This window comes from Mustela erminea, chromosome 6 (genome assembly GCF_009829155.1).
Source record: "Mustela erminea isolate mMusErm1 chromosome 6, mMusErm1.Pri, whole genome shotgun sequence".
Taxonomy (NCBI): domain Eukaryota; kingdom Metazoa; phylum Chordata; class Mammalia; order Carnivora; family Mustelidae; genus Mustela; species Mustela erminea.
In genome coordinates this window covers 116,066,864-116,078,795 of record NC_045619.1, presented here as the reverse complement: position 1 = coordinate 116,078,795, position 11,932 = coordinate 116,066,864, and the positions used below count along the sequence as shown (strand labels likewise).

The 11,932-nt window shown below is 49.7% G+C and overlaps 1 protein-coding gene across 3 annotated transcripts; it reads right to left on the bottom strand.

Moving 5' to 3' along the window:
- Positions 1–643: 643 nt before the first annotated feature.
- LOC116594243 (skin secretory protein xP2-like) lies at positions 644–3,024 on the bottom strand. Of its 3 annotated transcripts, XM_032349391.1 has the most exons (4): positions 2,791–3,024; positions 2,010–2,113; positions 1,374–1,501; positions 644–1,110 (listed from the first exon to the last, which is right to left on the bottom strand). In XM_032349391.1, exons 2-4 carry the CDS (start codon positions 2,081–2,083, stop codon positions 662–664), a joined length of 651 nt encoding a protein of 216 aa, XP_032205282.1. In that variant the 5' UTR covers positions 2,084–2,113; positions 2,791–3,024; the 3' UTR covers positions 644–661. The 3 variants fall into 3 exon arrangements, with proteins under 3 accessions (XP_032205282.1, XP_032205281.1, XP_032205280.1); XM_032349390.1 differs by lacking the exon at positions 2,791–3,024 and having other exon boundaries at positions 2,010–2,294; XM_032349389.1 differs by lacking the exon at positions 2,791–3,024 and having other exon boundaries at positions 1,374–1,563; positions 2,010–2,291.
- Positions 3,025–11,932: the final 8,908 nt, after the last annotated feature.

Genomic DNA, 11,932 nt, shown 5'->3' with positions numbered 1-11,932 from the left:
ATCTCCAACACATGCCCCCACGTGCCTGTTCTCCCCGCTGGACTTGCAGCATTTGGTCTCTGTCCCTGCGGACCCCGTGACTTGGAGCCTGGTTTCGACCAGAGTCAGGTGAAAGTATTCTCTGGTCTTGAGTTGTGAGCTATGTGTTTGACCTCTGTCATGTGTCTTCCAGCTTTCTGTGTTGCCTGGTTTCTGTGCGGGCCACAGAGGAGCCAGCCGTGTCCTGTCTGGGGTCAGGCTGTGGTGTCCCAGCAGGAACAGGGGTCTCACCCCGAGATTGTGCCCATAATTCCTAAAGGGGCCTCTGTGATTACATCTCATCTGTAATCCATCAGGCATGTCAATATCGAATAAAGGAAAATCTATGTTAAATTAGCACAGAAAAAAATAAGTCCCCTTTCAAAATCGGTGGGCAGACACAAAGGCACCTGTTGTGTGATTCCACGTACATAAACGTGCAGAACAGGGAATGGAAGAGAGAAAGCAGCTCAGGGGTTGCAAGCATCTGGGCTGGAAGAGGAATGGCCAGGTAGGGCTTTGGGTTCAGGGTCTCCTTTGGGGAAGGAGATATCCTGCAGCAATGTTCTGTCGTGTGGTGGGTAAACGCTGGGAATGTACTTAAACTCATGATGCGTTTAATTGAAAACAAGTAATTTTATTTTTAAAACGAATGATAAATAGTATACAGAACACGTAAAGACAAAATCAAAATCAGTATGTAGCAGAAAGGAAAAATGTACACGTCGGGCACAAAACGTTCCTGCAGGTTGCCAGGGTTGGGGGATAGAACAAAGGGTAACTGTTCTAGGAGCAGGGCTGTGGGCACCAGAAGGGGCTCTGGGCGCTCCACAGGAGGAGGAGTAGGGGGAGAGGCAGGGGCGGATTCGAGAGCGGAGGCACAGGTGTTGTCAGGGGCAGGATCCATAGCAAAGGCAGGCCCTGGGACAGGGGCAGACACCAGCTCTTCCCGGACAGAGTCAGCCTCGCTGTGGGCAGGTGCCCAGTCACCTGCTGGCTCCTGGTCTCCTGCTGAAGTCCCTGCAGGCAACATCCCCGCCTCTGGAGCTGTGGATGCAGGTGGGGCCGGCTCTGGCTCCTCTGATGGAGCAGCTATGACAGGAGGAAAGCGCACCCGCGTGCCTGTCTCTCCATGTGCTTTTGCAGAGACAGAGCTCAGCCCAGGGCCTCCCGGAGAAGCCGCAGCCACGGAGGAACCCTCACCGGGACATCTCCCTGACTGCGGTCCACCCGCTGCGAGCTCTGAGCCCAGTCCTGGCTCCTGGCCCCACACCAGCCTCTGGGGTCTCCTGCCCTTGGGGCCCGGCACCGACCCACCCGCAGACACCCACATGCCCCAGCCCCGGCCTTCTCACCCTCAGGCTCGGCCTCCACGGGCTCCGGCTCCTGGACCACGCGGTGGTGTAGGCACGTGGGCAGTGTCAGAGGCATTCCCCCGGAGTCCCCAGTCCCTGCTCCTGCAGAGCCCGGTACGGTCACTCTCCTGGTCAGGGAGATGGAGCGGGTGTCCGCCAGCCTCCTTCCTATTTCATCGTCACTAGTGCTCTGCACAGACAGACACCGGGAGCCAGCGCAGACCGTTAGAGCCCTGCCCAGCCGTCCTCACTGTCTTCCTGCCCACCCCCCTGCTGCTCCCAGATCAGACACAGACGGTGCGTGCACAGCGCCATACCTGGGACAGGGACCCATACCTGCAGGACTCGGGATGCACCCTGGGGGGAAGCTACTGTCCCTACTCTCACAGGAGGCAGCCTCCCACACCCACAACCCACCCAGCCAGCCTCGACCTGGGTGTGAACATGAACTGCCCACCGGGCATCTGACCCCTTGTCAGCCTGTTCTTGAATGGGGTGGGCGCACCTCACATGAGCTTTTACACACACACACACACACACACACACACACACACGCATGGGGAGGGGACCTAGGGCTGCACAGGTTGAATCAGAGCATGTGGGGCTGGGGGCTGGCTCTGGGCCTCACGGTGTTACCTTTCTCTTCTTTTGGCCAAATGGCCAGAGCCATCGGGGAGCCTTAAGACAACATCCCCAGTGAGGGAAAGCATGTGCAGGGCATGATTTCTTCAGCTTGCAGCCTCCAGATGTAGGAACACAACAGAAGAACATGTTGCTTGTTCAAAGATCCGCAACAAAATGAGCTGGGCAGGGGGCTGTCTCTGCTGTGTGGGTGCCTGGTTACCTGGGTTTCCAATTGTGTTGGGCTCTATTGTGAGGAAAGTGAGGTCACCACTGCCTGGGGTCTGCTTACCAACCACTCCCTCCCACACAAGAGCCCCGCCCAGTGGGTCCCCCTCCCCCGCGTGCTCAGTGCTCACCCTCTGCTCCATGCCCCGTCCATACAGTGACAGCCACACAGCCCACCCACAGCACCTGTGAGGCCTGGGGGCAGCCAGTGTCCCCACTGTGAGGATACAGGGCTGGGTTCGGACTGGGTTCCTGCTCGTGCCCAGAGCTATGAGCCTGGACAGACCCTGTGCTTCTCAGGGCCTCCCCGGCTCCCCACCTGCCCAGTGGGGGCTTCTGGCTTCTACTTCTAGGGACGCATTCAGGGGTAGGACCTCCAAATATGTTCTGTACCTGCCCTCACAGGAGGCTGGTACGCACACGTGGGAACGCAGGGATGAGTGGGGGCTGGGCGGGGCATAGAACACAGCTCAGAGGGGCCTGGATCTGCTCTGGGGTCCAGGCAAAGCCACCCTCCTCCTGCCTGTCTCCCAGCCCTGTGGGAAGGTTGCAGTGAACTGATTCCGACCTTGTCCTCTCGTACTCAGACTTCCAGGGAGCGACTCCCATTAGGTTTAGGCTCAGGTCCCAGGGCCTCTTCGGCACCCATGTGCTGGGCAGTCCCCACAGTGGTTCTTGGCAATTCCCGAATCCTGGTCCCACATCCCTGTGGAATTCTCTGCCCTCCGGGGGGATGGCCTGTGTGACGGCGCTCTCAGGACTAGAATAGGGCGAAATCATGGGCTATTGTTGCCAAGCCAGTTGAAGAAAGTCTATGACTTCTCCTGGTTCCCTCTCTTGTGTTCTTTCTCTTGTCTCTGCCTTCTCTGTGTGTCTCTGTCTCTCTCCCAAGAACAGGATCTGGGAGTTCTGGGGGTGATGTAAGAAACCTCAGAAGCCTCCCTTGTCCCTGTTTCCCTCTCCTGTCCTGTGCTTCGTTATTCCTAAGTCCTCCTCACCCTGACCAGAGCCCTGACTCTGGAACCTCTTCCAAATGGGGACACTGAGGCTGCAACAGTATGCAGGGGGGCGGTTCCTGAGCTTGGTCCCCAGACCAGCAGTTCAGTGCTCTGCCACATTCTGCCAAGCCAGGTCATCAGGCCGCCGAGCCCCCAGGCTGTCCTGTGCTCAGAAGGACCTCCAGGGAATACAAAGCATTTTCCCAGGACTGGGAGCACAGTGGGTCAGGGATGGAGACCCAAGGCCAACAGACTTTTCTACAAGCCTGCGGGACCCTAGGGACATGCCATCTCTGCAGCCCAATGGACAGAAGAGTAAACTGAGGCCCTTTGTGCTGAAGCCCCATCTGGACTTGGGCATGGGGGCGTTATCTCTTCCTACTTCCAGTGGCCCAGGTGGTGATGGACGCCAGAACCCAGACCCTTCTCCCAGTGCCCTGGCACCCCCCTGGCCCTTTGGGGAACGCGCGACCATCAATCTGGCCTGTCTCCCCTCCCCATGCTATGGATCTGGGTTCTTGCCAGGGGTCCTGATGCCCCTGTCCCACGGCTCAGCTCTCTCTGACCTCTTTTTCCTTGCCTCCTTGTCACCCACCTCACTCCCAGGATGTCTTCCCCATCTGATCCCCATCTGGTCAGTCTGAGTGGTATTTGTGTGTGTGTGTGTGTGTGTGTGTGTGTGTGTGTGTCCGTGTCCGTGTGTGTCCGTGCAGGTGTACATGCCTCCACCTGTCTGGGGATGTTGAAGTTCATGTCCCCACATGGGACAGGGTGGGTAGCTATCCTCAAGAATCTATAGGGCTCTCACCCCCAATGCAAACCTCATGGGGGGGGGGTTGGGGCTGCCCATGGCTGGAGAACATCCCCGCTCCTTGGACTCTTTACCCCTCATTTGTCCTAGGCATGTCCCTGCCTCTCTTGACCCCACGTTCCCAACTCTCCCTAAGGGCTGGACATGGAAATGCTTGAACTTGGCCACTCCTCCAGGGGTAGGTGGAGGACAGGTGCACCAGGCCTCCCTCCCGAGAGGGCCAGTTGAGCACAGGGGCCCTGCACACAGTACCTGTACCATGAGCCAGCCCTGCTGTGCACATGAAAGAGACCCATGTCTGCACCTGACCGGGCCCGCACATTTCCTCACTACCACCAGCTCTGTGGCCCCAAAGTCCTCTGAGCCCCCGAACCATGCTCATCCTGGGCAGTAAGGCTCCGTGTACAAGGTCAAGGTACAAGACATCTGGGTATGCAAAGGTCACTGAATATCCCCCATGCAGGGGCCAGAAATGCATACTCAGTCCCAGGGTCCAGCTAAGTGCAGGCCTGTCCGCAGCCAGTCTTCCCTCCAGCCCCAGGAAATCCAGGCGCTCTGGGTGGCTGCAAAGTCATTACAAGCTAGAGCCAAGCCGCCCTATGGGGCCTGGTTTCGGGTCCTGGAGCCCCACAGTGAGGAAAGCTGATGCGGGACCGGAGCTGGGAGAGGACAGGGGGGACTGTCCCTTGGGGCTATGGCTCCCTGGTCCCGCAGACTCTGTTGTGTGCTGGCCCCTAGGGCACCCAAACGCCAGCTCCCAGGTAGGCTTTGGGGAGGGAGACCAGAGTGTGGCTCTTGTTATCTCATATGTGTCTCTCTATCCTATAGCTACAGCCTGGCCCACCAGCTGCACTCCATCTCTGGCGGTGCAGCAACACTGAGTGGGCCAATTGCTGTCCATACATGTACACGGACAACATGCTAAGGAATTACCAGAGGTGATCCTGGGTAAAGGGCCTCTGGCCAGCGGGACTGGTGGCTTCAGCACCCTCCAGCAGGCCCCCTTTCCCTGGATGGGAAGCCTCCTGGCGTCTCTGTCCTCAGAGCTCCCTTCCTGCTGGTTTCAGGCCCATGGAAGGTACTGTGGTGTGTCTTAGAAGGCTCCACCCCAGCCTCCCTCCTGCACACATCACTGCTCCCCCAGAAGCAGGGGCTGCTGCTCCCACATGCCCTACACAAGGCTGGTTTAAGGCACCCGGTCTCTCCGAGGCCCAGCTCCTCTGGCTCTGTCATATACATGGTGGCCATGGCTGCCTGGCTGGGCCAGAAGTCCCAGGAAAGCTCTCCTTCCCCAGGATTAGGGTTCATATTCATGGCCAGAGAAAGAAATCCCATCTATCCTCTGCCAGAGAAGGTGAATTCCTAGGCCGGTTGGCCCTCAGGTGCCTGAGGACATGGGTGTCCCCTGGAGAGAACGGTGATGGGCGGCCCATCTGGGTGAGCAGCGCCCAGCCCAGGCCGCAGGTGCACCCATCTCCTAGCCATGCTCGTACTCAGACTCACCCCAGGAAACTCTGGCATGATTTTTCACAGATGTATTTTCAGGAGTGTTTGCCACTGTCCCCAGCAGTGCGGGAGAGAGAAGGGAATGCACCCATACTAATGCCCAAGGAGATGGGGGGGGGGGTGTGTGTGACTCAGTCAGTTAAGCCGCTGAATCTTGATTTTGGCTCAGGATGTGATCTCATGGTGTGGGACTGAGCCCCATGTAGGGTCTGTGTTCAGTGCAGTGTGAGCTCACAGTTCTCTCTTCCCCCTCCTGCCTCTCCCACCAGTCTCGTGCCACACGGTCGCTCTCTCTAAAATAAATTAATGAAGTCTTTATAAAAATGGAATCATACAGAGTGTACTTTTAAAAAATCATAAGGAATCCTAACATTGATTTTGCCATTTTAAACATTTTCCGTATAAAGTCCGGTAGTGTTAAGTATATTTACACTGCTGTGAAACGTGTCTTGAGAATATTTCATCTTGCACATCTGAAATTCTGTACCCATTATTATATGCTTTTCATGTAGAAAGCATATTTATTTATTTATTATGTTCAGTTAGGCATCATCCAGTACAACTTTTGTTTTTGATGTAATGTTCAATGATTCATTAGTTGCATGTAACGCCCAGTGCTAATCACAACACGTGCCCTCCTTAATACCCATCACCCTGTTACCCCATCCTACTCCCGTCTGTAACCCTCACTTTGGTGCCCAGAGTCCAGACTCTCTCATGGTTTGTCTCCCTCTCTGATTTCTTCCCATTCATTTTCCCCTCCCTTCCCCTGTGGTCCTCCACACTATTTCTTACATTCCACGTATGAACAAAACCATACGGTAGTTGTCCATCTCCGCCTGACTTATTTCATTCAGCATAATCCCCTCCAGTTCCATCCATGTCAGGGCAAATGGTAGGTATTCATCCTTTCTAATGGCCGAGGAATATTCGATTGTATAGATGAACTACATCTTCTTTACCCACTCATGTGTTGAAGGTCATCTTGACTCCTTCCATAGTTTGGCTATTGTGGACATTGCTGCTGTGAACATTGGGGAGCAGGTGTCCCTTCTTTTCACTATGTCTGTATCTTTGGGGTAAATACCCAGTAGTGAAGTTGCTGGGTAGAGGGTAATTCTATTTTTCACATCTTGAGGGACCTCCATACTGTTTGTCAGAGTGGCTGCACCAGCTTGCTCTCATCCTCGCCAACATCTGTCATTTCCTGGCCATTCTAACTGGCTGAAGGTGGTATCTCGTTGTGGTTTTGACTTGTATTTCCCTGAGGCAAGTGATGTTGAACATTTTGTCATGTGTCTGTTAGCTGTTTGCATGTCTTGGAGAAATGTCTGTTCATGTCTCTGCCCATTTCTTGATGGGGTTGTTTTTTGGGTGTTGAGTTTGAGAAGTTCTTTATAGATCTTGGATATCAGCCCTTTCTATAACATGTCATTTGCAAACATCTTCTCCCATTCCGTGGGTTGCCTCTTTATTTTGTTGACTGTTTCCTTTGATGTGCAGAAGCTTTTTATCTTACTGAAGTCCCAATAGTGCATTTTTGCTTCTGTTTCCCTTGCCTTTGGTGATGTGTCTAGGAAGAAGTGGCTGGTCCAAGAGGTGACTGCCTATGTTCTTCTCTCGGATTTTGATAGATTCCTGTCTCACATTGAGGTCTTTCATCCATTTTGAGTTTGTAAGAGAATTGTTGAGTTTCCATCTTCTGCATGTGGCTGTCCAATTTTCCCAGCACCATTAACTGGAGAGACTGTCTTTTTCCATTGGGTATTCATTCCTGCTTTGTCAAAGATGAGTTGACCATAGAGTTGAGGGTCCATTTCTGCGGTCTCTATTCTTTTACATTGATCTACGTGTCTGTTTTTGTGCAAATACCATGCTGTCACAGTTTTGTAATATAGCTTGAGGTCAGGCATTGTGATGCCCCCAGCTTTGGTTTTCTTTATCAACCTTTCCTTGGATGTATGGGGCCTTTTCTGGTTCCATACAGGTTTTAGGATTGTTTGTTCCAATTCTATGGAAAAAATGCCCATGGTATTTTAATAGGGATGGCATTGAACGTGTAGATTGCTCTGGGCAGCACAGACATTTTAGCCATGTTTATTTTTCAGATCCATGAGCATGGAATAGTTTTCCATCTTTTTGTGTCTTTCTCCTTTTCTTTCATAAATGTTCTGTAGTTTCTAGAGTGTAGATCCTTAACCTTTTGGTTAGGGTTATTTGAAGTTATCTTACAGTTATTTGAAGTTATCTTACAGTTTTGGGTGCTATTTTAAGTGGAATTGATTTCCTAATTTCTCTTTCTATAGTTAAATTGTTAGTGTATAGAAAAGCAACTGACTTCTGTGCATTGATCATATCCTGCCACAATACTGAACTGTTTATGAGTTCTAGTAATTTGGTGGTGGAGTATCTTGCATTTTCCACATAAAGTATCATGGCATCTGTGAAGAGGCAGAGTCTGACTTCTTTGCCAATTTGAATGCCTTTTATTTCTTTTCGTAGTCTGATTACTGATGCTGGGACTTCCAGTACTATGTTGAACAATATTGGTGAGAGTGGGCTTCCCTCTTGAGTTTCTGACCTGAAGGCAAGCGCTCTCAGCTCTTCCCCATTGAGAATGGTATTCACTGTGAGCTTTTCATAGATGGTTATGAAACTGAGGACTGTCTCCTCTATCTCTATACTCTGAAGACTTTTAATCAGGAAAGGGGCTGTATTTTGTCAAGTGCTTTTTCTGCATCAATTGAGAGGATGCTATGGTTCTTGTCTTATCTTTCATTAATGTGCTCTATCGTGTCGATTGATTTGCGAAAGTTGAACCACCCTGGCATGTAAGGAATAAATTCCACCTGGTCGCAATGGATAATCCTTTTTATGTACTGTTGGATCCTATTGGCTAGGATTTTGTTGAGTATTTTGGCAATCATGTTCGTCAGGGATATTGCTCTGTAATCCTCCCTTTCGATGGGGTCTTTGCCTGGTTTGGGGATCAAGGTAATGCTGGTCTCATAGAACGAGTCTGGAAATTTTCCCTCTGTTTCTATTTTTTGAAAGGGCTTCAGAGGAATAGGTATTATTTCTTCTTTGAATGACAGCCTTGCTGGATAAGGCATCCTTGGCTGCATGTTCTTCTCACTGAGTATCCTGAATATGTCTTCCTAGCCCTTTCTGGCTTGTCAGGTCTCTGAGAACAAGTCTGACATTATTCTGATGTTCCTCCTTCCATACATAAGAAGCCTCTTCCCGTGGCTGCTTTCTGGATTGCTTTCCTGGTTCTAAGATGTGCAAGTTTTCCATTTTGAATTCTCATAGTATATTTATAGAATATTTTGTATTTTCTATGTGCACCCTCGTATTATCTGTGAATAGCCATAATTACCCCCTCAATTCTTACTCTGTTTGTTTCTCTTGCCTTATAATACTGGATAGATGCTCCAGTGCAATGTTAACTTATGTAGCATTGTTTGAAGATTTTAATATACCTTTCTCCATATCTGATAGAAGAAGCAAATGAAACATTGGTAACAAATGTAACCTAGTTGACATATCTGGAACATTACATGTTAAGTAGAGAATACATTCTTTTCCAGTGGTGCTAGGATATTGTCCCAAGTGGATGAAATGTTGGGCCATGAATCAAGTCTACACGTTTTGAAACCTGAAACTAAGTAGACTGGATTTTTAGACCACAGGGGAATTGAGACATAGTCATAAGGAAAGAAAAACAGGAATTCCCTCAATGTTTAAAAATTAAATTTGCTACATATCCTAAGGCTCAGACAGGGATCACAAGGGAGATTCTCAACATTTCCTGCATCAGAGCTCACAGACAATGCCTCGCTATATGTGAAGAGCAGTAAAAGGAGCTAGACAGTTCAGCCTTAAGTCAGGGTTCTGCCTGCCTGAGCCACACCTGGCAGCCTTGACCTGTGGTCCCCCCACACTGCCCTTTGTGGTATCCCTGAGCTAAAAGGGACAACATGGCCATATGGAAATGGGAAGATCCCTGCTCCTAGTGATGATGGTGCCCCCCGCCCAAGCTGCCCTTTCTGATGGCCCTGACCTATGGGGGACAGAATGGCCATATGGAAATGGGAAGCTCCACACCCCTAGTGATGATGGTGCTATTGTCTTGTCCTCACCAGTCCAACAGCATGCTTTCTGAGTGAAATATGACACAATAACAGCTTCTTGACCTTCCTTAAGGTTTGAAAGTCATCTCGTGAGTCATGTCTTGGAAATATGGGTTCAACATGTGTTCTTTCTTCAGGAAAAGAAATAGACCCCAATAGTAATCATGGCTTCCTGATCCCCTGCTCTTGAGAGCCATCATGCTGGCTCTTTGTGGAATTCTCTCTCATAAACTTCCAAACTAAGATGTAGATACTATTGGGCACATTGTGTAGATGGTGAGGCAGGGGCTCAGAGATGATTCAAGTCACAGAGGATTTTAGTGTCAGAAACCCAAGTGGGATCCCCAAACTGACTCCAAATCCCTTTCGTTCCAAACAGTACTATTTCCTTCTTATCTTTGGTCTTCTCAATCTGGAAATAACTCAAGTCTCAGGATTTTCTTGTGTGGTTGGTCCACTGAAATGAATTCAGCTAGCCTTTTCACCTCTGCCCATCATGATCATTAAGAGTGGAGGATTTCTAAGTAAGATACTCAAAGATCCCTAGGCATAGAGACATTGGAATATTTTTCTGACATTAAAGTTCCTGAAAGAACTATCTTTTTAAAATTGGTTCAGACTCTGGTATGTTCAGAGTGTGCTGCAAGACAGGTCTGAAATACTATTTAAAAATACTCTGCTCAGCCTCTTCTACAAAGTGTGCTAATGCTTATAAACATCACTAAACTATTCCCTCACTCGTGATTACTTAGTTCCTAACCATCGTAGTGTTTATGTGGTATAACTATGACTTACATGAGTCAAAATCTGCATGGGAAAAACTAAGGCAGTGTAGCCAAGCTTTAGGGGGACTTCATGTTTCAGTTAGTGTTGTGACAATGAGCTACTCTGTTTCATTGTGTAGTATAAGGGAATGGTGCCAGACATCTCTAAAATGTCGGGATGTTCTCAAATTTTGACTTGAAGTTATCTGTGTGCTTCAGAGATTCGGGCAGGAAAAAGGGAGGAGTTCTGTGAACACCTCTGTTACCTGTGGAAGGAACTTGGAACAGGGAACCTTCTGTAGGCATCATTTTGATTTCTCGGTAGTATTGTAAAGGTGCTTTTGTCTCAAGGTCCTCTCTTCAGTAGTACTTAGAATGATAATGGAAATTTTAATCTTTTACCATCCATGGGCCCAGATCCTGGCTCCCAGGGAAGCTATCCTTTAACATTTTACCAAGTTCAAAATGACTGGGCAAAACCTCAGACCATGGGCCCTATTTCTGCCCCAAGCACATGTTGTACATCTGCTTCAAGAAGGAAAAGCTCCCCCCAAAATGCCATTACAGACATAAAGATAAGAAAAACAGAAGAACGTCTCCTGCTCCCATAAAATTAAAGTCATACTGACTTGCACATACTGGAAACATAAGGAAAAGTCTGTAACTTTATGGAATGTTCTTCCTCATGATTATGTGTGACTCTTTATGTAAAACAAAACAGAACAAATATAGAAACCTACCTCAAATGTTCCTTCCCCAGAGCACTCCCTTCCTTGTGAAGAATGTGTCTCCTAGGCAGCTATCTTGACTTGGGTTTGAGTAAAACTCTCTTCCTTTCTTTCTCAAATGTTTAAAAGGGTTCATTCATTTAGTGTCGACAATAACAATATGTTTTCTTTTTAAGTGTAAAATCAGTGTTCCTGGTTCACAATTCCCAACAGCATCATAGGGCGGTGTTTCTTGTTCATCCTGGAGCTTCCCTGCAGAACAAGCATGTGTATATATATATATTCCAGCACAAATGGGCTCATTCTAGAAAGGTGCTCCAAAGGTCTGAGAAGCACTGTCCACTCCATGGGTGAAAAAGGTGAAACTTACCAGAAGAAGGTGAGGCTCCTCCCGCTTAGAACATTACTTTCTGGGTCTTAAAATTGCCATGAAAATGTGGGAAACTATTGCATTTCCTAAAGCTCAAGCCTGGGAAGGTCTGAGAGCAGCTGACCTTGTCAGGAGTCAGGAACAGCTCTGCAGGCAGGGCTGGTGCAGGAAGGGAAGGGGGAGGCCTCTGCGGGTGGTCTGCAGGAGAGGGGTCCCCGGAAGGAGCCAGATGTCAGTAAGAGGGGAGGCCATGCCCACGACCCACCCACGTCTGCCTCACTAAGCCTAGTATTAGAGTGAGGAGGCCTCTCCAGAAGCACCTGAAAAAGCAGGGAGGTGCGGATGTAAGGGCGAGTCGCCGGATACAGACAGGTGCAGCACCTAATGGGCTCACGGCACC